Below are 25,058 nucleotides of genomic sequence, written 5' to 3'. Positions count from 1 at the left end.
TATATGGGTTCACGAAGAGTCAGACATGACTGAACAACATAGTGACAACCCTTGAACATTATCACAGAATATCAGAATTGGAAAGGAGCTCACGATCCGTCTGTACCACCTCTGCAAAACAAACTTTCTTCTACAGCAGGCCCAACAAGTGAGCGTCTGGCTCAGGCTCACAGACTTTTGGTAAAGGGAGCCCACTTCCCTCCGATTCAGTGGGCAAACGAGTCAGTCAGCAAATGTTTATTAAGCACTTATTATTGCTAAACACTGTGCAAAGTTCTGGGCATACAAAGGAAGGCCAAAAACAGAACAAATCAAGGGACAATTCTAATAATTAAAAGAACTCTCTAGCCCCTCTTAACGTATCCAGTTTCTTTAGCTTATTTTTTTTTTTCTGTTTTGTAGACCTTATCTACTATGAGTGTGGGGTGGGGAATGTAGGTATGTGGGGTAAGGAGAAAGGTCAGTTTTAGAGACAGCATGATTTAGTGGGAAGAGGACTGGACTTGGTATCAAAAAGGACCCACATTTGAGTCTTGCCTCTTATTAGTAGTAGACTGTGAACAATTCACTGATCCAGCATTTGTAGACAAGGAAACGGACTTTTAAGGAGATTAATACCTGTGGTTCCTGAGAGAATCAACTGAGATTCCATAAATATATTAGAAAGGGTCATAAGGTTGTGTTTTGTTTCAGCCACTGACAAGTTGGGGCATCAGTTTTCTAGCCTATAAAATGAAGGCCTCTTACTAGGTGAACATGGTCCCTTTTTTGAGGTCATTTGCCGTAGTGAATTGATAGCCTACTTCAGAGTCAGGAAGAAATGGGTCATTCATTTAGCTTTCCTGTGACTCAGGCAACTCTGTGAGAATTAAGTTGCAAAAGAGTTGCCATGTATGATAGAGGTTTTTTTTTTTGACAAATACATCCCTATTACTGACTCCAGTGAAATCACAGGTCTAGCAGTCCCCCCTCTGCTCCCCAAAGACCTGCTAGTTCTATGGATGGTATTTTATCATACATACTCTTTAGGTATACATGATAAACTTGGCGTTTATAGAGTGATTTATTTACTTTGTCCCAGAAGTGTCAGTGTGTTGAAATAAAAGTTATACCCTTGATGATACCTTGGCTATTGAACATCTGTTGGGCTTTTCTGAATATTTGCTTGTGGGGGTCAGTAGTGATACATTGTAGTGGAAAAAGTTTTTTTTGGACAATTCATGAAGATTCTACGTTTGGACTCTCTGTATCTAGCCCTGGCACCTTAATATAAAGTTTTTGTGAAACACTTGCATCTGTTCTGTATGTTTAGCAATTGCTAATTTTTTATATGTAAAAGCAAATTATTAAGCAAAAAGTGAGGATGACAAGAAAGATTTTTGTGTATTCTAGATTTCTGTATGTCAGCACTTAGACCACTTCTCCCCCCCCCCATTATTTTGAATAGCTAGTGTTTAGATCATAAGCGAGCAGACTTTTTTTTAAGTTTTAATATGTACATTCTCTGTGTCCTTGATATCACTATTCAGTTTGTTTCTGTCCTAATTTCCGTTTGGTCATTTTTCCTTTTAGGGATGATATACCTGCAGCTCTTGAAGCTGCTATTGAATGCTATAAGAAATATGGCGTAATGCCCAGGATCCATGATGTCTTATGTAAACTGATAGAAAAAGGAGAAACTGATTTAATTCAAAAAGGTTCGTTTTCTTTAATTATTTTGCTTTTTAAAAAATCCTTTCAGTGTAGCATAGTTGGTAAAGCTGACCTCAGAATCAGGAAAGACTGTATTGAAGTCACTGCCCCAACATATATTGGCTCTATGACCCTGGGCAAATCACTTAATCCCTCAGTGCATTAAATGATCCAGAAGTAAAAGGTATACCTTGTATTGGTTCCTTATTTGGGAATTCCCTGTATTGATTAAATCACAGATCTGGTGTGCTGTCTCTGAACTCTCATCTTTCAGCAGGAAAAGATATGAGCGGAAAATTAAGTTTTGATAAACATTTTAAAAACACTTATTTCTGTTTTCACAGATAATCTTTTTTTTTTTATAACACCTTCATTTTCCCTAACCCACACAGCAAACCGTGCCATATGTTTTTTATCACATATGTGTATGTCCAGGTCTTGGCCCATTGTTGGTGCTTAATAAATGCGCCTTAATTGATTGGAACATAGAATAAAAAAGGGGAAAAAAGCACTTCTGCCAAGCTGTCAAGGGCCTTGTTTGAGTTTAGCTAAATGTGTAGGGGCTGTGGTGGTAGTGATGGTGGGTGTTTTACATCCATAGTTCCTTACCTCTCTAAAGAAAAGGAGAAGATACATTTTCTAATCTTTTCTTACATGCAAAACTCCGCAGTTATGATTACGTAGGATTCAGTTTCCCTATGTGGTCCTCTTTGAGAACGAAGTGACTGCTTTTGTGTTTCGTGTCTGAATTTTTAGAGGAAAAATTTTAGAGGAAAAACCACACAAAGTTATCTTCAGACATTAAAAAGGATTTATTAAAAGAAATTACATTAAGAAAGAATACTATGGTAAAATACTGTTGCTACAGTTTTTATGCTCTCCTTCATAGAATTTCTTCATAAGGAACATCATTTTTCCCTCCGCTACATCTTACTTAAGCTATTTCCTTGCTAAAAGGAACTTAAATCATCAGTTTGCAGGCTCTAGAGCTCATGATGTTTAATATGTCTGTTGCAGAAAGGGAAAAAAAGCTGCTTGACAAATTACTTAAGGGGGCCTTGTCATACATTTAAAGTTTCCCTAAACAGTTTATACGATAATGTTCCCATCACATCACATATTTCTATGTGCATGTTATAGTAGACTAATTTATTTTCTCCTGTCCTCTCCAGCTATGGACTTTGTGAGCCAAGAGCAAGGGGAAATGACAATGCTCTATGCTCTCTTCTTTGCCTTCATGCAGACAGGAAATTACAAAGAGGCCAAGAAGATCATTGAGGTGAGGTTTTAACTATAGTAGTCTAATCGTGCAGCTATTTAGACTCTTAATTAGAATACATTTAAAAATTTTAACCTTTAATTAGACTTGTTCTGATTCATGTTAATAGAATTCAATCCCAGTAATGAAGGAACAAAAAGAACTCGGCCGGTTTCTTTATTGTGTATAATTACAGTTCAGAAGAGACAGTCTGGTTGTATATTAAATTTGTTTCCTTACTTTGTTAATTTCAATGTTATATATCAAAATGATATTTGCATATTAAATCTTGGATTGTGGAACAATTAAATCAAACTGGCATTGCTGGGTGTAAAGTTGCTAATCCTCTTTGCCAAGGAATTCTTTGTTGTTAAAAGCACTGGAATTTAATTTGCTGCAGACCAGGCTTAGATTTATTTGTAATGCTTGTCTACAAGTTAATCAGCCAAACAAGTGCTTTCTGCAACTGTTTGGCATTTAATTTAGCATTTCTTTTTTTTTCTCCTATGGTAAGCAGCTTATAGGGAATGGTAGGTGACAAACTTAGTCTGTTTGGGATTAGTATATTTTATCTAGACTTGATTGAAATTTTACTTAAGTGCAATTGATAAGTCAAGGGGACAGTGGTAGAATGTTGCCAAATTATGATTGTTTTCTCCTTAGAAATTTTTATTCTCTTTTAAAAATAACCTTATATCTATTGGGTTAGTTTTTTATTTTTAACTGCTTATAATAAAATACTGATTGGTGAATCCGTCAACAAGTATTTATTAAGTCTCTACTATATGCCAGGTACTATGATAGGTGCTGGGGATACAATTACAATGTATGAAAACAGTCCCTAATATTAATGAGTTTACGTTATGTGTGTGAGTGAGAGAGAGAGAGAGAGAGAGAGAAAGTAAAGTAATTACATTAAGAAAGGGTACTGTGGTGAAAAAGTTGCTACTCTTTATACAATTCATATACAATTACTTAATACAATTCATATAAACACACACACACACACACACACACACACACACACACACACTTTACATGTAAAGCCAATATGTACTTAGTAATGTAGTTTTGGAGAGAGGTCACTAGCAGTTGGATGATTTAGAAAAGATTTCTTGCAGAAGATAGTTCTTGTCCTCTGTCTTAAAGGGAGAGAAGGACTCTGTGAGGCAGAGATGAGAAAGGATGTCATTCCAGGAATGAGGAGTGGTCAGTTTAAAGGCACTTACTATTGTAAACACTATTCGAAGTTCTGGGCATACAAAGGAAGGCCAAAAACAGAACAAATCAAGGGACAGTTCTAATAATTAAAAGAACTCTCATAGCCCTCTAACGTCTGCAGTTTCTTCAGCTTTTTTTTTTCTTTTCTGATTTGTAGACCTTATCTACTATGGGTGTGGGGTGGGGAATGTAGGTATGTGGGGTAAGGAGAAAGGTCAGTTTTAGAGACAGCATGATTTAGTGGGAAGAGGACTGGACTTGGTATCAGGAAGGACCCAGATTTGTGTCTTGCCTCTTATTAGTAATAGACTGGTGAACAATTCACTGATCCAGCATTTGTAGACAAGGAAACGGATTTTTAAGATTAATACCTGTAGTTCCTGAGAGAATCAGCTAAGATAACATATATATTAGAAAGGGTCATAAGGTTGTGTTTTGTTTCAGCCACTGACAAGTTGGTAACCCTTTTGGGGCATCGGTTTTCTATCCTATAGAGAAGTATGGTGGAGCATTGTGTGTGAGGGATAGAGACATGGCCACTTTGGCTAAGCACCGAGTAGAGAATGAGGAATAATGTCCTATGTGACAGACTGGTTAACTTGGGTCAGATTGTGTAAGGTTTTAACTGCTAAACAGAGAAAAGTTCATATTTGATCCTAGAGGCAGCTGGAATTGCCCTTCAGAAACATTAATGTGGCAGTGGGCAGTATATAAGCTATTCCAGAGTTGGGGGAGAGGTACTCAAAACAAGCAGACCAGTTGGGATAGCGTGGCAGCCGTGTAGGTGAGATGTGATGAGGGCCGGCATGAAAGTGGGGCCAGTAGAGAGAAGAGGCTGCAAACGAGAGATGTTGTAATGGAAGAACCAGCTAGTTCTGTCAGCTGTTTGAATGGGGGCGGTGAGGTAGAGCAAGGAGTCAGATGCTGAGGTGACATACCAGAAGATGGGGAAAGATGGTGCGGTTGTCAACAGAAACATGAGCATCCATTAGTTGGAGTGAGAATTGAATTGTCTGCTTTGTTTTCCTTTGTGACACTCTTCACTTTTTCTTTGCCCAGACCTGTGATGTCATTGTTAATCGGAGCATCTTGGTGAGGAAACTCTCAAACACAGATAACTGATCTGCAGTTCATAGTCTTACTCAGTTGCCTACTCACAGAGAGGTGTAGTGACTTGCCCAGAGTTACCCAGCTAGTGTGTGTCGGGGGAGGGACCTGTGCCCTGTTCTTTATTGCTCTAGGACTGACTTTCTATCAACAGGGCTACACGGCTTCTGAAATTCACCTTTTTCAAAGTTTGTTTTAACTTGTGATTCACATTTATTATATAAATGTTACAGCTGTCTTAGTTTCTCCACAGTGGGGAACAGGGGAAAGGGAGAGGGAAGGGCAGGCAGAGTTTATATAGAAATGTCAGGGGATCAGTTGAAGGGATGTTACTGATTGCAGGAGGCTGGGGCGGGGGGCAAGCATAAACTTCTTGAGGATAGCAGGTACTGTGTTTTTAAAAATTTTATTATCTTTGTTATTTACCTTAACAGGGAATGTACATGTAAATGTTTAAATTGAGTTTAAAATGCTCACAGAATAGCTTTTATTTTCTTTTTAAAAAAATGAAAATGAGAAGACAGAGGATAGTAACAAGTTATTGAGGATTTTTAAGCAGAACAATGATATTATCAGAATTGTGTTTAAGAAATCTTGGTTTGATAGAAGTTTAAAGGATAGATTTTAGGTGGGGAAGAAGTCAGGAGGCTATTCTAAAGAAAACCTCCATGTTTTCCCACCACTCCACATTCTTTAGCCCCAAACTTTTCATGACCTTACAGGGTTGTAGAGTAATTGGGAGCATTTATCTATAAAGTATTTTTTTTTACCCTACAGAGATTTCTGTGGGCTGTACTGCCAGCCTCCTGGCATTTCAACCTTCTCTTCTCCCATCTCTGTGAGCCTGTAGGGCTTCACCCAAAGCTATGGGAGAATGGACTTGTTGCATAGAAATGCCTAAGTTCCCTATTCCCTCTTCCCCAGCCCAAGTGTGAATTCTCTTTTTCTTTTTTCTTTTCTTTTCTTGTCTTTTTTTTTTTTTGTCTAGGCAGTGGGGTTAAGTGACTTGCCCAGGGTTGCACAGCTAGTAAGTGTTAATGTGTCTGAAGCCAGATTTGAATTCAGGTCCTCTTGAATCCAGAGCCGGTGCTGTATCCACCGTGCCACCTACCTATCCCACCAAGTGTAAATTCTTTATATGTGTTTGAAGCTTTTTCTCATCCTACCTTGATGCTTTCAGGTCCCTTCTCAGATTTCACTCTTACTGCCCTCTCTGGGAATCCTGCCTTAATTGCTTACTGGAATTTGCCTAGCTCTGCCTGTGTCCATTTCATAATAATTTCTGTTGCCCAAATGATAGCCTTTCCTGTGAGACAAGCCAGTTGTCTTTTTCATATCTGTGTTTTCCATAACTTTTCCCATTTTCTAGTGTATTTCTTCCAGCCTCCTAATTCCCTGGTAGCTTAACTTTTCCTTTCATTATGTAGTTGTTATGCCATTTTGGTGCATATGTATTATCGTTTTATATTAGTTGTCTGTGATGCTTTTAAGCAAAATGTCACTGTTTACCTCTTTTAACCAAATCTGTTTTTATTATTGCCTTATTTGATGATCATCATTACTGTCCCTGCTTTTTTTTTTACATTTCAGCTAAAGCATAATACCTTTTGCTTCAGCCCTTTATTTTAACTCTTTATAGTTCAAGTGTATTTCTTATAAAGACCATACAGATTCTGATTTCTAATCCGTTCTGCTATCCTCTTCTATTTTATAGACAAGTTCATCCCATCACTGTGTATAGTAGTTGCCAATTGTGTCTTTTCCTGTGTCCTTTATAGCTTTTCCTTTCTTTCAGCTCTCCTTGCCTCCCACCTCCTTTCAGAGCAGTGGGATATTGAGATTGAAGTATGTGCAGCAGTAGCGATGTGTATTTGATGTAATCTGCCTGTGCTCCCTTAACCCTCTTTTCTCTTTCTCTAGATCACATTCACAGGTTCTTTCTCTTTTTTTTCTCTTAAACTCCTCTTCACACTCTAACCTGCAGGGATGGAGTTTATTTTGCTTATGACTAATCCTTGTCTGAAACTACCCTGATTCTTTTCCTCTTCTTTCCCCAGTGTATATGCATATGGAGTCCTCCTCCTCTTCTGAGTTTGTGTCTTGGGTGTCTCTAGCTCTGTAACACCTCTTTATCCTGTCCATCTTTTTTAGTGTCATGTCTTGGTTCTGCCTACTGATGGAGTTTATTTTGTTGTTTAGGCTTTTCAGTTGTATCTGACTGTTTGGGACTCCATTTGTGGTTTTCTTGGCAAAGATACTGGAGTGGTTTGCCATTTCCTTTTCCAGTTCATTTCACAGATGAGGAAACTGAAGAAAACAGGGTTCAGTGACTTGACCAGGGTCACCGAGCTAGTAAGTGTCTGAGGCCAGATTTGAACTCAGGAAGATGAGTTTTCCTAACTCCGGATCTCCCACTCTTTCTACTGTGTGACCTAGCAGCCCTGCTGAAGTTTATACTCACAGTTTTGATCTGTACTTTCTATGATACTGCTGCTGCTTTTTCTGTGTTTTTAATGTTTGTTTTCTTCAGTGATCTCACAGTCAGCTCATACTGAAGAGCCTATAAAATATTCGGTGGTTCCTATCTGTTTGATCTGATCTACAACAAAATCTAGTCTACTGCTCTGAGCTTTACAAGCTCCTGACCCTGGTTTGGATCTGGGCAACACAGTTACCCCTGGTTGGAGTTCAGTAGACTGCTGGCACCAGCCCCTTCCTCATCTAGCTTGAAGGTTCTACAGGTAGAGATAATAACATGGCACTTTGGATTGGAGCTGGCTCAATCTGTGACCCATCTGTAATCCCAGGAAAACACAGCTGCTGCCTAACTCTTTATTCTGCTCCTTGCCAGTGTAGAGCCCCAGGCCCCATCTATACTTGCTCTTTGCTGTGCTGGTTCACAGCCCTGTAGTCCCTCAGCCTATTCCTTACATGAGCCTTCCTAGTCAAGAACTTCCCCAATCCCTGCAAGCCTTTGGTTGTGTCTCCCTGTTGAATTAGGCATTCTCTTTGGATTTCCTGATTCTTGCTTGCCCTAATGTCCTGGTTTGATCTTGGTTGGAGGAGCTATGTAAGAGAACTAGTCTGGGTTGCTTCCACTAATTTTCTTTAATGGTTTGGTCATGATTATTTCACGGCATTATTTTGTTTGTTGTTAATTTCCTCCATTTCAGTGTTTTTTATTGTTTTCATGGTTCTGATTTGAGTTCACAGAAGTGTTTCTTTGCTTCTATATTCATCATATCTGTCATTTCTTATAACACAGTAATTAATACTCTTTTTAAAAAAAATTTATTTTGAATTATTTTCAGTCACTTCCATAAGCTTCTGAGCTTCAAATTTTTCTTTTCCCTTCCCACCTTCCTCCCCAAAACGTCGCGCAATCTGCTATACATATACATTCCTACTAAACATATTTTCACATTAGTGGTAGGATAAGTACGAATTAGAGCCAATAGGAGGAACCAACAGAAAGAAGAAACAAAACACAACAGAAGGAAAAAAATAGCAAATAGTATGCTTCGATCTGCATTCAAACTCCATAATTCTTTCTTCTTTGTGGATAGCATTTTCCATCATGAGGCCTTTGGAGATGTCTTAGGTCAATTAATACTCTCTTAAATTCACTTACCACAACTTGCTTAGCCAGTCTCCAGTTGATGGGTGTCTACTTTGTTTCTGGTTTTGTTGCTACTACAAAAAATACTGCTATAAATGTTTTGGTGGTAAATGGGGCCTTTGTTTTTGTTAGTGACCTCCTTGGGATATATGCCTAGCAGTCAGGTGTACGGGTCAGAAAGTTCATGCTTTTCAGTCATTTTCATCATATAACTTGTAAAACCTTTCCAAAATGTTTGGATCACTTCACAGCTCTGCCAACAGTTCATTACTTCGTCCATTTTTTCCACAGCCTCTCCAACAGTGATCATCCCCATCTTTTGTCATCATTGCCACTTTTCTAGCTAGGAGGTAAAACCTCAGTAATTTTGATTTGCATTTCCCTTATTGTTTGTGATTTAGCAGACTCTTTCACATGGTTTTAATAGGTTACAATTCTTTTGAGAACAGTGTATTCATATCCCAATGCCAAGCATACCTAGCATACAGCTGGAGTGATCTCTATTTCTTTTCTTCTTTTTTTTTTTCAGCCAAAGATAAGGTCTATTAGAACATCCTTCATATTGGCCAGACTCTTAAGGAATCTGAATATTAGTGAGCTATTGGCTAGATTTTAAGAATCTGAGCACCTTAATAGAGACAAGATGGACCTTATATACAGAAAGACTGTGGGAAAGATCTAGGAAGGATCTTGATGGGGAGTGACTGGGAGGTTTAAGAATGGGGTCTAGATGGGGTCAAAGCTGAAAAATTGTGGAAGCTGAAGCAGGCCGGGCTGAGGGGTGGAGTGGGCGGTGTCCAGAATGGAGACTGAGAGAGGAACTGATTAATGAAAGTAGAAAGAGTCCACAGCTGTGGAAGAAAGTTCCAAGGTGGGAAGTCAGCTGAGGCAGGGAAGCCATGGTAGAAACTTCGATGTTTGTTGCTCCCAGAAGAAGTGATATGATCGAGGACCTTCCTATCTCATTGTAATTACCTTCTAAATGATTTCCTGCTTGTTGGCCTCTTTTATGCTGCTACCTAGATACTCCTGTTGCCTAGCTCTGATTATGTCATTCCAGGGGCCCCTCATTCTGTGCAGAATAAAGTCTAGGTTTTTGGACATACTCTAAACTGTCCATATGTTTTTGTCCCTCCCTCCATCTCTGTGCTTTTCTATTCCAATTCTGTTAGGAATGGAAACAAGGCTGTGCAGGGGTTACCTGTGGGACCTTTTGGTGATTGCTTTTATGTAATAAAATTGTTTATGTTAGAAGAATTCCATTGATCAATACATGTTTTATATTCCAAGTGTGAAATAGACATGAAATTAGGTCCTTATAAAGTTCAAATTTTTGTCCCAAACGTTGTGTTTGGAGGAAGAAAGGGATTGGAAGTTAATTTGGTTTTCAGAAATTAGTGGAGAAGGATAGTTTTGCCTGAGTGTTCATAAAGTTGTGAAACCTGCTGGGCTAAGATTTACCCTAAAGATATCTTTCTGTTATTTTGAATATTTGAGGTGGGGACTCATAAACTTAGGGGATAAAAGGTATGGAAAAATTGTTCCCTGCCAACACTGACCGTTACAACATTTTCTGAGCTTCTTTGAAAATACAATACCAAGCAAGGATACCAACTTCAAAGTATAAACATCAGCTTTTTGACCTGCTCAGTTATTTTTTTCTCATTGGAGTTTTTTCATTTTTTCTTTGAAAGGTTAGAAAAAAGGAGGGCAAATCTTGGGCTTAGTTGAAACAAAGAAGAGTCACCCAACTTTGAATAGGCAATTCCTTCTCATATTAGCTACCGCATCCCATTGCCTTCTTAACTAACATATACACTAACTTGGGCACACAAACCCTTTATGAATGTAGTGCTCACAGCACACCACTGATCTTTCTGAGAGAAATTAAAACTTTCCATTCTCTGTAATCAATTTGTGCCTGTGTTCTGAGCTTGTATCCTCTCCCTTTATTGACTCCTAACAAGTGCTAAAAGAATACAGCTCTTTTACACATGTTCTAAGGTAAAGAGAATTGGGGATATATTTTTCCTGTGTTATTCTGTAGGTGTGCTTATTTTGGTATTTGTGAAGCGTCATTTGAGGTGATGAGCATCATTCTGGGATATTAAGTTCACAGTTTATTTTGTGGTAAGCCTGGGATTTTAAGGTGAATTGGTATTTTTTTTTCTTTGAGGCCATACTTATATTAAAAAGTAGATGTGTCTAGATTTTTTGCCTATAAACTGAATGCATTTTACAAGCACATTTTAGTCCCTTATGTTTTTTATTCAGTTTTTTTTCCTTGCAAAAAATATACCCAATACTTGCAAATATGGAATGTTTTAAGACAAACTGGCCCAGATAAAAGCAAATATGACAATCTTTTTATTATAATAATTGTTTTTACTTACTATCTATTCAACAGATCAGGAAAGATAGGTAGCAAGTTTAGTATTTTAATTAGGTGGTAACTCAACATTGAGAATTTTACTCAGATCTTGCTTAGCATTAATACTTTTTTAGGTTCATTCATCATAGTCTATTTCCATTTCAGATTTCTACTTGTAGTGTTTTGAAATTCACTAAGATGCCAGGAGACCCTGGACCATCACAGAAGCATAAGACATTTTTTATTCATCTGAGATAGATGTTCTTTTGACAACAGAGACTTATGTGAAAACATTTCGTAGTTTCAAAACAAAGTACTGAAGAGCATAGCTGTTGTATATAACTCTAGGTTGATTTCACGAGGATAGTAGGGTTTCTTTGTTTTGGTTTGGTGGTTTGTGTTTGATTTTTGATGGTTGAGGGTGGTAGGAGAAATGTGGTGAAGAATGATAAATGTGTATCTTTGAAGAACAAGGCCTTATTGAATTGCTCACTTTAGATATTTTATTTTGCAGACTCCTGGCATTAGAGCTCGTCCTGGGAAACTTCAGTGGTTTTGTGAAAGATGCATTTCAAATAACCAGGTTTGTGTTTATTAGTGATTTATTTCTGAACTGTTTCATCTTCTCTTGTTCCCTAAAAATGGCACATAGGTGACCATGAGCTGAAGTTCTCTGATTTCCTAGGATCCGTGTGATGGAATAGAAAGAGTCCAGGATTTGGAGTCAAGAAAACACTGAGTACAAATCCCAGCTCGGGCACTTATCTTATTAGTTATGGGACTGTCATCAAGCCCCCAAACCATTTTGAGCCTAATGTAAAATGGAGACAATATCTGTGGAATAACGCATCTAAAAATGACCTATCATCACTTACCATTATTGGAGAATTTTAGAAAACTACAGCCATGGTCCTAAATTGGTATTCATCCATTAATGCCAGGTTGATTTTCTTACCCCACTGATTTGACAGCCTAAAATTATTGCAGCCCCCTCAGTCTACTAGAGATTTTAAAGAAAATTCTTCCTGTCTGGTAGAATTTCTCTTCAACTGTTCTGTGATATACGCTACCTTCTTATCAACTAAAACAGTAGACTGGGTATGGGCAGAGTGGTTAGGGACATTTAGGGTGGGATTTTTTAATTACAATGTAATTAGTTTAGTTAACTTTTTAACTATATCCGTGCATTGTCTTAGAGCTCTTGAGTACTACCCAGCTGCTTGTTTCAACTCTGAGAAGTTGGTATGGACCCATTTTCTGCAGTGTGCTATCAGCCTAATGGAGGGTGTGGGGTAAAGCCTAACAGAAACGATTGTTTTTCTTAAGTAACTGAGAATTGATTTCATTTGTGTTACCAAATATTGTTGAGGATTTGTCAGGGATTTCTGTTTTAGAATTTATAGACCTTTTGTGTTTAAAAAAAAAAAGATTTTATATAGCCATCAAGACATAATCTGTTATTCCATGATTTTAAGGTTGAAATTCTGGAGAAATTGGTCAATTTGACACAGAAACTATTTGAATGTGACAGAGACCAAATGTACTACAATCTTTTGACACTCTGCAGTAAGTAATTCAATAATCTTGCCTGTATTTTGCTTTGAAATATCCTTATTTTTTATGTTTTGGGGGGTTTTTTGGGGATTTTTGTTTGTTTTTGTATTTTGTTTTGCAACTAAAACCTTAGATTAGCAGTAGGGAAGCAGAATCTTTTGACATGCTGTATTTAGTAGTCAGAGCCTTGCATTAAAAACTAATTAGTTTGGCGACATGGTGGTGCAGGCTCTGCTACTGGGGCTATTGAATTGTTTGAATTCCAGAGTTGGTACCTACAGTTGGGCTGAAGTCAGTTGAGGGTTTGCACTAAGTCTGGCACCAATATTTCTGTACTTGGGGGAGTGGACAGCCACTGTGCTTCCTAAGGAAGGCAGTGAAGACTAGGTTGGAAAAATGGAGCAGGTTGAAGCTTCTATGCTGATTAAAATTGGGAGCAGAACCTTGAGGGATCACTATACTTCTAGGCTGGGCTCTCTGAAAGAACTATAGGAATTAGCAATAAAGTTATTGATGCTGCTCTCTTTTTGAACTCTTATTTATCAGGTTCATTTTGCTCTTTCCTTACAATATCTTCAACTAGTATTGCTTCAGAGAGGTAATGGAAAGAATGCTGGATTTCAAATTGAGGAACTAGGGGTTCACTGTACTTCTTTGCCGCTGTAGTTTTGGCCCAGGTTCTTAATCTTCATGGGCTTTCTTTTCTTCATCTGTAAAATGAGGATGTTAAACTAGATGGTCTGTAATTTCATTTAGGTCTTGATCCTCTGACTTCCAGTGATGGACAGTTTATTATATAATGACCTACCCAGGTTGTCCATTTCTGAATAGCTGCCATTGTCAAGAAGTTTTTACCATTTATTGAAATCAGATCTTTCTGTATCTTCTATATATGTTAATTCTACTTTTTTGAACCATGCATAACTGGGCCTAATCTCTCAACACACGAGACGCCTTCAGCCAAAAAATATTGAGGATTTAGTGGACTGCAAATTCAGCATGAGTCAGTCACAGTGGTGTAGCAGTCTAAAAAGCTAGGGAGATATTGATCCACATTAAGAGCGGCATAGCTGCTCCTGTCAGAATTTGTCTGCAATATTGTATTGTCTTATGTGCCACAATTTAAAGACATTGATAAGCTGGAAAATGTCCAGAGGAGGATAGCCAGGATGGTGAAGGGTCTTGAGATTATGTCATGAGCAATGGTTGGAGGAGCTGGTCAGGTTTGGTTTGGAAAAAAGAAAACTCAAAAAGGATATGATAGGTATATTCAAGTTTTTAAATAAGTCTGTCATGTAGATAGAGGAGGGGACTAGATTTCTTCCATTTGGCCCCACAAGGCAGGACCAGGAGCAGTTTAATCTTGATGTTAGTTAAAAATCAATTGGTAGAAATTAGAATCATCCCACAGTGGAATGGGCTAATTCAAGAGGCAGTGGGTTCCTCCTCCTTAGAGGTGATCTTCATGCAAGCACTGGATGATCATTCATTGAAAAATGTTATTGTGGCATATCCTTTTTTTCTGTGGGCTGATTTGATGACCATTCAGTTCTTTCCAGGTCTCAAATTCCACCATCTTCATATAAGTAGTTTTTAAATTGCTCTACTCTGTAGACTCTCACTTCATCTTATCCTTTTTCTTACAGAAATATGATGTCCAGAATTATACCATCATGAACTATTATTACTATCTTCAAGTATTATTTGAGTGATTTTTATGGAAGTAGGATTAGATGTGGTCTCCACTATGACCAATCTATCGAAGTTTCAGAGAGGCAAATTATAAATATATGTTATGATAAATATATATGATAAATCTATTATTACAAACATGTGATCTCACCCAGGCAGGTTAGATCACAACTAGAACCATGTTTGTTAGTTAATGTGTTCTTTGTATTGATGCAGACTTAAGACCATAATAGATTGGGGGGGTAATCAGTTAAAATATCCAGGTGGTTTTCTCCTGAATTTTTTTTAAAGCAATTGAGGTGACTTTCCCAGGGTCTCACAGCTAGTAAGTGTCAAGTGTTTGGTCTGAGGCCAGATTTGAACTCACGTCTTCTTGACTTCAGGGCCTACACACACATTGCTCATTTTCTTCTTGTACAGTTGATTTGTTTAGGCCTGTTGCTGACTTTGGCATATGTCCTTGTTCAGTTTCCTCTTACTATCTTTGGCCATTTGGTCTAGTCCATCAAGATCTCTTTGTGTCCTGATTCTGCCTTCCAAGGTATTCACTTTAGATGTTCCTTTTATAGATTTTTTTTATTGTCTTAGTCCAAATCACTGGTAAATATGTAAGGTTAACAAAGCTCTCAACACTCTTAACTAGACTTCTCCCCTGTCAATCCATTAATCACTACTCCTTTACATCACTTCCAAATATACTTAGTTATACTGTCTTCTAGTTATTTGTTTTGTCTACTAGGATGTTATGAGCCAATGTTAGATTAGCAGTGTCTGCAACATTTCCATGACTCACCAATCTTGTAACTCTATAGAAAAAATGAAAATATCATTAACTAGTGCTTGTTGATCCATGCTAACTCAGTAATGATCAATATTGTAGTAATCCTTCCCTAAGAATATAAACTCCAAAACCAACTCATAATAACATGCCAGTAATTGATGTTAAGCTTTTTGGCTTTTAATTTCAGTAAACTTATTCCTTCCTCCTCTTTTGAAAAATCAACTCTTGCCAGTTTCCAGTATTGAGGCAAGGATAGGAATAGTTTCTCTAACCCCTCAAAGATTACTGGTAGCTCTTCAGCAGCCACAGATTTATTTAATACTTTTGGATTTGGGGGTTCTTTTCCCCTTGGTCAAACTGGACTCTTGGGTCTTACATGTTACACACCATTTCCCATCTCCATGCACTGGCATTCCATACCGTTATATGCCCTTCCTCCTAACTTCTGCTTCATATGTCAAAACTCAGTTCATTTGCCATTTTCTGTTGGAGACCTTTCCCTGTCTCCACCACTGTGGGTGCAGCAGGCAGACCACAAGTATTTATTATGTACTTGTCATTAATGATAATCTCTGGAGATACAAAGAAAGGCAAAAATAGTCCCTGTCCTCAAGGAACTGGCATTCTAATGGGACAAATGACATACACATAACTAGATGCATAAAAGATAGGTTCAGAAGAAGGTTGCATTACATCTACTCTGTATCTTACGTACTTATATTCATGTTGTTTCTCCCATAAGAATGTAAGCTCCTTAAGGGCAGGGGCTGTTTTGTTTATTTTTTGTATCCCTAGCACCGGGCAGAGCTCCTGGCACATAATAAGCATTTAACATAGGTTTGCTGATTTATTCTTTTTGTTCATTTCAAACAGGAAATCTCATCCCATTGCCATAGCTCAATTATGGGTTATGTCACTATGTGTTAGTAGTTACTAGGAAGTCAGTGATGATGTGCTAAGTATGAGTGATATTGTCGGCTGAAGCAATCAGCATGGATATTAACTCTTGTTAAGAAAGAGGTATTTGGTAAGGACTAAGGCATAACCTGGTAGAGGAATATTTCTTACTATTGGGTAGCTGGTGGCAGTGAGCCTGGAGTCAGGAAGACCTCACTTCAAAACCAGTTTTTGAACCTTTGCAAGTCACTCTGTCTCTATTTGCCTCAATTTCCTCATTTGTAAAATGGAGATACTAATAGCACCTACTCCCTGGGGAACAAATGAGATGATGCTTATGATCCCTTAGCACATGGCAGCTGGCACATAGTAAGCACTATATAAATGTTAGCTGTTTTTTAAAATTTATTTTTAGTTCGATTTGTAGACTGCATAAGTTTTAATTGGTATTTAATTTCTGCTTCCATGGATAATTGTTTTATCATACTAAAGCAAACTTAAGAAACAATGTCATTTCAGGAGGGAATCCTACTTCCCAATGCAAATAGAACCCACCAGCCAGTTGCTCAGTTTGACAAGCCATGTCTGCTGAGACAAGAAATATAGGCCAGAATTTATTAAATTCTGTCATACAGATCATCAGTCAACAAGAAAAGACACAGCCAATTCTAGCTACTTAAATAAGTGGAAAAGGTTTGCATCTTTATGTCATCTTCAACACAATAAACCACTTGACTAGTTTCCATTATTTTAGACCCTTAATGTATTATGTGCTTCATATAGTGATCTATTGTATACCAAAAGTTATTAAGCAGGCTTGCATGAGAAATGGTCACTTCTTACAGAATTTAATTTCACTTATGGACTTTTGAATTAAATACATAAGCAAAGGTCATATGTAAACATAATTCTCAGAATAGAGTAAGTAGACTTGAAACAATCTTTTTTCTTTTTATAATGTCCGGTAATAAGATTGCTGTAGATATTGAAAGACAGAGCCATTTGCCTATTTTGACTTTCTCCTCTTCCTCTCAAAACCTCCCATCATATATGTAATTGATTATAAGGCTCACCAAGTCTCTTATTGACTTTAGAAAGTTGATTTCTAAATTCCTTCCCAGTTATTTGTTTCTATGCCAAGGAAGATATAATTCTAGAGATGTACGTTGGGGTAGAAGGAGATACATTTAATCATCTTAACTTGTAAGAATCCCCTACTTTGATCAGGGGAAATGGTTTCTTGATTAAAAACAATTATTTCCTTAAACGACATGTGTGAATTCTTTTGTCTTGAGAATGGCAGTTTGGCATAATGGTAAGAGCATTGGCTTTTGTGTTGAGTACTAGTATTAGTACTTCTAAGCTTTATAACATTAGGCAAATCATTGAATTTCTCAGAGATACTTATGTTCCTCTGTCTAGGACTAAATGACCCAATGTACCATCTCTGTTATTCCACAGGATGATTTTACAAAGTTGTCATAAAAAAAATGCTTTGTAATCATGAAGATGCTGCATATGTTTGAGCTATAGTAACTATGACATGATAATAGTCACAGTAGTATGTATAATGTGCATTACATCCTCATTGCTTACGTGGCTTATGTATGATTTCTGTGTCACTTGTTTTGAAATGCAAATCGAAGACTTCTGATTAAATGGTACTGCTAAGAACAAATCTTGAAGGTACTATCAAGTATCTAAATCTATAGATTTCAACATTACTTCCTTTAATGTATGATAGCCTTGACTAAAAAGTCTGTATCCTTATTAAAAATTAGACCTATTTATTTGCATCACTTGGACATTTGTGCTTTTGAACTTATTTGACATCAAAACCCAATCATATTTTGCAGAGGAAAATAATGACTGGCAGAGAGCTGATGCTGTTTGGAATAAAATGCAAGAAGAAAATATTATTCCTCGTCAGAAGACATTGAAATTGTTGGGTGAAATCCTCAGAAATAACAATCAGAATGTTCCATTTGATATACCCACGGTAATTTGAGGAGAGCAGTTTTTCTTTAAAAAAAATGTATTCATTATAGAACATGGTAGATCTAAATATTATAGACATGTTCTTTTTAAAAAATAAACTGAATCATTTTGTTTTTCAGTTGTGGTATGATGACCCACTTGAACCTGATCCTCACCACAGCGCACTACCCCTCTCCCCAGAAGCAGTCTTAAAGAAAGAGCTAATGAGTGCATGCCAGAAGAAGAAAAGCGAAGGTAAAGAAATACCTCTCTTCAGCTACATAGCAGTACTTTAAATCCTTGCACAGAACACCAACTATCAGCCCCCAAATCTTAGCGATAGTATCATTGCCTTTGTTCTCACAGGCTTTTCCTCCCACCTCGTTCAGCTCTCCTGACATTGATGTGTAGACTATTGCACACCTAATTTGCCCTCTGATCTTTTGGGGCTCTGTGAAAGAAGATTTGGTCAGGCTTGCTGAGTAGGTATTTGAAGGGCAGTGAGAGTGAATTATTATTTTGAGGTGACCAGAAGAGCAAACTTTGAGCTGAAAAAAGAATGGTAGGTGCAGGGCACCTTGTTTTATAGGGGTAATGATGCTTCACTTTTAGATGTACTGAATATGAGTTGTTCTGAAATATGTAATTGAAAATCTACTCCATCAATTAGATGCTTTAGAATTCAGATTCAGAAAAGAGTTCTACAAATTGGGATTTAGGTTATTCAAGTCACGAGAACTGTAGAATTCTCAGTGGTAGAGACTATTAAGAGAGAAGAGTAGACAGATATGCATGAGGCCTGAAGGAATGAATATAATTTGTTCAGAGGAGGAAAAAGAGGAAGCATTCTTTGTTATAACAGCTCAGCCAGAGGACTGAGGAACAGAGGTAACTGGATGCCAGCATGTGTGTGGATCCACCAGGCCTTTAGCAAAGAGGACTGCTATCTAGCTGTGGCCAGTTTGGTTCCCTGAGAATTCACTTGAGGCCTAAGGCCCAGCCTTCAGGGAAACTTCCATCCAAGTAGAAAGAGCCAGAAAGTGTATGATAGGGGAATATAAGCAAAGTATTAATTCTCTGGTTGTGTGAAGGGTGAATTGTAGACTGGAGGATCTGTTTTTAGGAAGAACAGTGAGGAAACTGTTACTGTGTTTTAGGAAGAGGCCATAAGGTTCAAATGTACAAGTAAGGTGATGGCCTTGTGAATGGAGAGAGTGGGTAAAAATCAACAAAGACTTTAATGGAAAAGATGCATTTGATTGGATGTAGAGAGTGATGAATTGATAAATAGGAGGTTGTTAACAGCTCATTTAAAATCCTCCCCCACCCTTTTAAATTCTCAAGGATTTTTTTATTTATATATATTTTATATCAGTTTCATTTCTGAATTCATTCTTCCCCTACCCAGTGACCCATTCTTTGTTTAAAAACAGAAAAAGTTGGGGCAGTTAGGTGGCCCTGGAGTCGTGAGGACCTAAGTTCAAGTCTGGCCTCAGAGACTTGACATTTACTAGCTGTGTGACCCTGGGCAAGTCACTTAACCCCATTGCCTAGCAAAAGCCAAAAAAAAAAAGTATAAAAGGGTGTTTAGGGAAAATGGGAAAGGAATCTAGGGAAATTGTATGAAATTGTTCCGGACCCAATAGTGTGGGAGGTGTATTTTCTCATTTCTTCTCTGGAGCCAGGCTTGATCATTGTAATGACAGATTTAAATTTACTTTTTTTTTTCTCCTTTATATTCTCCCGGTTCTGCTTACTTCACTCTCCTTCAATTTAGATGTCCTGTGCTTTTCTTAATTCTTCATATTCCATTTCTTACTATGTAGTAATATTTCCTTCTTTTCCTATACTACATTTGGTTGCCATATTCCCAAACAACTGACATCTCTGTTTTCCAGTTCTTTATTATTACAATGAATGTGGCTATGAATATTTTGGAAAGGAGAAGAGGATAAGCATTTTATGAAGCCTGCTACATGCCTGGCACTGTGCTGAGTACTTTCCAAATATTATATCGTTTGGGTGGTTCTGAGACCTTTATTTGACTTTTGGGGCTAACTTCTTTTCAGTAGAATCCCCAGGGTAAGAAGGTGCTGTCATTTTAATCACTTTTTTTCATAACTCCTAATCACTTTCCAAAATGATTAAACCAGTTATGACCATTTGTTTATGGATATTCTTATTCTTCCACAATACTCCATTTTTTGTCATTTTTGCCAGTTTAGGCACTAAAACTTGAGTTTTGATCTACGTTTCTCTTACCGTTAATTTGGAGCAGTCTTTTATGTGATTGCTAAAAATTTGCAGTTCTTTTAAGAATTTGTTCCTTCATATCCTTTGACCACTTAACTTGAACGTTCTAAAAAAAATTCTTCAACTATTGTGAAATGTATCATATTAAAAGGAAATATTAAAACATTAAATTGTTAGGTTTATGTAAACAACCCATATAAGTTTAATGTGACTATAATAGAGCATAGTATTCTGGGAAGTTTATATAAAAAAAATTTTAAACTCTTGTTATCCCAGCCACAATTAATTTAATAATAACGTGCTATTTGAAACTCCATTCTTATAGGCAGAGTGGTAGATAATGCAGGTTAATTAATTTTTAAAACTCATTCACCCAGCTTAGTTTTCGCAAATCAATAGCTGCCTTGTACACATAGCAAAACGAGCAAAAAAAAATTTGTGCCAAATATAGCTGCTTTGCAAATTGAAATTTTTTTATGTAACAATTTATAAGTTTCACTACTAGAAATTACGTTTACATATTATATCCATACATCAGCAGTCTTTTGAAAAATACATTTGGTAGAGACATGATAATTTTTCACCAAAAGGTGGTAATTTTAGTAACTTTGGACTCTGTTTTTGTCTAGTTTTTAAAGTTTTACAAGATAGCAATCAATGACTATTCTTATTAATTATTCTAGGTCAATTAAAAATATCTTATTTTCCTTGTATAATATGCAATTTTACTGAACTTTCTTAGGAATTAGCAAATGCCTTAGATACTGAATTGTAAAATTGAATTTTAAAATTATTTCATGTACCAAAGAGTGTACAGCGATATAAAAAAATGCAGTATAGAGTTTCATAGTATTTTTTCTGAAACCCACTATTTTATAAACACTGTCTTCACCTGTGATATATCATGATTCATAGAGCCATAAGAGAAGCTCAGCAGTAGCTTTTATAATTGTAAGGGAATGATTTGCAATAAAATGATGATATCTCTTAGAAATGCAATATTGCAATATTCTACATATATTTTATTGAACACAAAATCTCATTTGTAGAGTAAAAAATAGAGTACTTCAGTAACTATATGAGGGAATATCTGCTTTATTTTTAAGATTCAGCTTTTATTTTCACCTTAATTTATTACTATAGCCGTCTGTGAAATATGATATTTGTCAAATGATTGAAATAAGCTTTATCTGTTCACTTTTTGGGGTGAGTGAGTAGTGCTCATAATCTGCCTCTGGCTAGCTGTAGAATATACAGTGTTTTTCACAAATAACAGTTTTTCTACAGTAACTTAATAATCATAATAATGTTCATTGAACATTAATGTATATGTGATATAAGAAATGTAGGTACCTATTGTAGCCCAGTCATTTCCAGATGTTGAGTGAAATAAAATGTTCAAACCCAGTTTTTAAACTTACTAGTTATATATAAGTTTTTATACTCTTTGAAATGATAAGTTGTAACATTTCTGATTTGTTCTTGGACTTGTCTTTACTGCCCTTTACTGCCTTTTTTCCGGCAAAGATGAGCTGAACGGCCTTTTGAGGAGGTGCCCCATTTTCTCATTCTGGTCAAAGATGTGAACCTGATCTTGATTGCTGGTTTGAACATATTTAGTGGCATTACCCTTTCTAAGCTTGCAAATATATACTCTCTTAGGAATCCTCCAAATCAGCTTAGATTGTTCTTAAAATATTAGTGTTTAGTTCTGAGTTTGTGTGTGCTTGCTGCTGTATTTGATAACAAGAGCCTTGTGTCTGTGGAAGGCCATATGTGACAGATCAGTTGTGCACCATCTTTACTGTGATGTGTTTGTATACAGTAGAGAGTGGATTAGAGTCTCAATTGGATGTTTACAGCTAGGCAATTTTATTTGAGAAAAGTAAGTGACTGAAAAGTGTAGTTACTTCTCTTTGGGTAACATCTTTTCATTCACTGACAGTTATTGTGAACGAGTGAAATAAAACTGTTAATCAGTCAAACAAATGTTGCTTAGTTTACTTGTTAGATATCAGTATATTTGAAAATTGTATGTTTTTGTGTAAGTCCTGTCGTAGCCAAATAATTTGATCTCCCAATTCCAGAATTGTAGGCTACATTCACATTAATACTGTTGTGCTGCAATTCCGACTATTGTAACCACCCACCTATAGATTAAAGATAGCTTTAAAATGGTTCCTTTCCTTCACTCAGACTAAACCATATATTTGTGATTGGGGTTTAATAAATATTAGCAAGATTTTTGAAACATTGGCTCATTATAGCGATGGACCTAAATTTGATGGATTATTTTTATACTGGCATGGATATATAATTTACTAAGTTATGAAAATACAATGAGAATAATTTTTTTAAAAAAAGAATTCAGGTTTAAATACATCCATTTGGTCTGTCTTACATATGTATATTTTTTTAAAGGTAATTTTTGTCCTGAAGATTAGGAGAATGAAAAGGATTTGTTTAAAAAAATTTTTTTTCTTTAGATGAAATCTGAAAACCCTTTTTTTTTTTTTAAAGCCATTTCTGTCAGTTATTTGAAATTACATTTGTGGATGCTTTTTCTTGTTTCCTGTTTCTTTGTAGATGCATATGCTATTTTTCTGGAGGCACAGAAGAAAAATGTTGTGTTTTCTGCACTTGCTTATTCCACAGTCATAAAATTATTGTTGGCTTCTGGTAGTCTTGATGAAGCCTTGAATGTGAAAAACATGTAAGTATATTTGTGATTATGATTGCTCCTTGTTTCTTTTAAATGTCACCAGTTGATTCCCAAGAAAATGCTTAAGCTTCCTGTTTTCTTACAGACCAAATAGTGAGTTACTGCTCAGTTATCCTCATGTACATGAGTGATTCTAGGTTAAAAAATAATTGAAGTTTTAGAACAGTTCTTGTTTCTTTTTCATATTTATTTCCTTATATAGCATCTGTTTGGAGTCTTGCTTTTGTAACAAAAAAAAGCAGTTAAGGAAAGTTGACCAAAGACCATTTCTGACAGCACATGCACCATTCCATACCCATAGTCATCCAACAGGCTGTTGAAAATAAGTAAAGCTAGTTTCATCATCTATTCTGAACCCAGGATGGTCCTTGAATATAACTTGAATTTTGCCATCTTTTCATGTTATTTTTGTTTATGTTATGAGTTATTCTAGATATTGTTGCTCTGAGTCCACTTCTCACTGCTACTTGAGTTCCTACAGGTCTTCACATATTTGTTGCTTCTTATGACAGGACAACATTTTATTGCATTTATAGACCATAATTTTACCCAGCCGCTTGAAGTCTATGGACATCAACTTTGTTACTGATTTTTTTTTTCTGTAATCCACAAAATATGCCACCACAAATATTTGTCATATGGGTCCTTTCTGTCTTTGAACACTTTGACGTTTATGCCTATCCATGGGGTCTCTGGTTCAAAGGATATGAACAATTTGATGATTTCTCCCATAACTCCAAAGTGTTTACTAACTACATCAATCTGCATTAATCTTCTTGAAGCCCTTCTAACAATGAATAATTCTGTCTTTTGTCATTTTTTAAAGGCTCACCTTTTTAATAAAAAAATTTTTTCCTGTAGTGATGTATAACCACGAGTCATGGATTGGTATACTCTCCATTGCTGAATATTTATATCTCTTTTATCTTTACCTCTTTGGGTGTGAGAAGAAATAGAGTACTTTTAACTGTGATTAAAATTTGCCTAGTTGGTCTTTGATATTTTCTGTTACTTATTTCCAGAAATCAGAATTTTAAAAAATCATATTCTTTTAGCACACAGAAGGAAGGTCACAAACTGAGATAGAAAAAGAGGAGATAGTTTATTCTCTCTGCTTACAGAAATTGTGCTTTTACTGACTTAACATGTCCTAAACTAGTTGACAAGCCTTTATTAATCACCAGTATGTTCCAGTCCATGCTAGGCACCGAGAGTACGGAGACAAAAGAGTTAACAGCCATCGCTTTCAGGAAGCTTGTGTTCTTTTGGAAGAGGTAACACAGACCCAAATAAGAAACGAAAGCTTGCTAACTATATATGTTCAGATACTTAAAGGAAACCTTGTTCTCTCCTGTTGTGATACATTTGTCTCCTTTTGATTTTTATGTTTCTGTAGATGAGATGAAAGGATGTCTTTGTGTTACAGATAGTAGCTTTTTAATTGAAAGGGATCTCAGAGTTCAGCACTCTCCACTCTACTCCCTCACTTTTTTCTCTCCCCTTCCCAGTGTTATAGATGAGCTGCTAACACCTGGTGATGCTTAGTTACACAGCAAGTAGCTGAGCCAGAATTTGAACTCAAATCCTCTTCCAAATCCAGAAGTCACTTCCCAGTAACGTTCTGGCTCAGTATATATCCTGGGGAGGTTTTATGTATAGATTTTACAGATATTTGGACAGCCATGTAGGATTTGACCAAGACAAACAGAAAATAAAAATTTTAAACATACATTTGGAATGTATTTTCCTTAAATCTACTGAGGCTGAAGAAAGATGAGTGGCTCATAAATGTTTTTAAAAAACAGATATATTTCACCACCTAAAAATAAGGAAGTAAATTTTTTCCCCAAAAATAATAAGTAAAAAAAACTGTTGCCTATTCGCCTCATTTGGTACTTCCTCCAAAATAATGAG

At 36.5% G+C, this 25,058-nt stretch overlaps 1 protein-coding gene across 2 annotated transcripts in view; it reads left to right on the top strand.

Annotated features, from left to right (window-relative positions):
• The window catches only part of LRPPRC (leucine rich pentatricopeptide repeat containing), a 112,765-nt gene that overhangs the window by 66,889 nt on the left and 20,818 nt on the right, over positions 1 to 25,058 (top strand). For both annotated transcript variants that reach the window (XM_021001242.2, XM_021001243.1), the window contains exons 24-30: positions 1,573 to 1,697; positions 2,865 to 2,971; positions 11,783 to 11,851; positions 12,744 to 12,834; positions 18,049 to 18,191; positions 18,310 to 18,424; positions 23,009 to 23,135. In XM_021001242.2, coding sequence (XP_020856901.1) covers positions 1,573 to 1,697; positions 2,865 to 2,971; positions 11,783 to 11,851; positions 12,744 to 12,834; positions 18,049 to 18,191; positions 18,310 to 18,424; positions 23,009 to 23,135 — 777 coding nt within the window. The remainder of the gene's footprint in view (positions 1 to 1,572; positions 1,698 to 2,864; positions 2,972 to 11,782; positions 11,852 to 12,743; positions 12,835 to 18,048; positions 18,192 to 18,309; positions 18,425 to 23,008; positions 23,136 to 25,058) is intronic.

Source organism: Phascolarctos cinereus, unplaced genomic scaffold (assembly GCF_003287225.1).
Source record: "Phascolarctos cinereus isolate Bilbo 61053 unplaced genomic scaffold, phaCin_HiC Scaffold_2;HRSCAF=192, whole genome shotgun sequence".
In the NCBI taxonomy this organism is placed as follows: Eukaryota; Metazoa; Chordata; class Mammalia; order Diprotodontia; family Phascolarctidae; genus Phascolarctos; species Phascolarctos cinereus.
The sequence above is the reverse complement of the archived record's forward strand: the minus strand, read 5'-3'. Positions and strand labels throughout refer to the sequence as shown.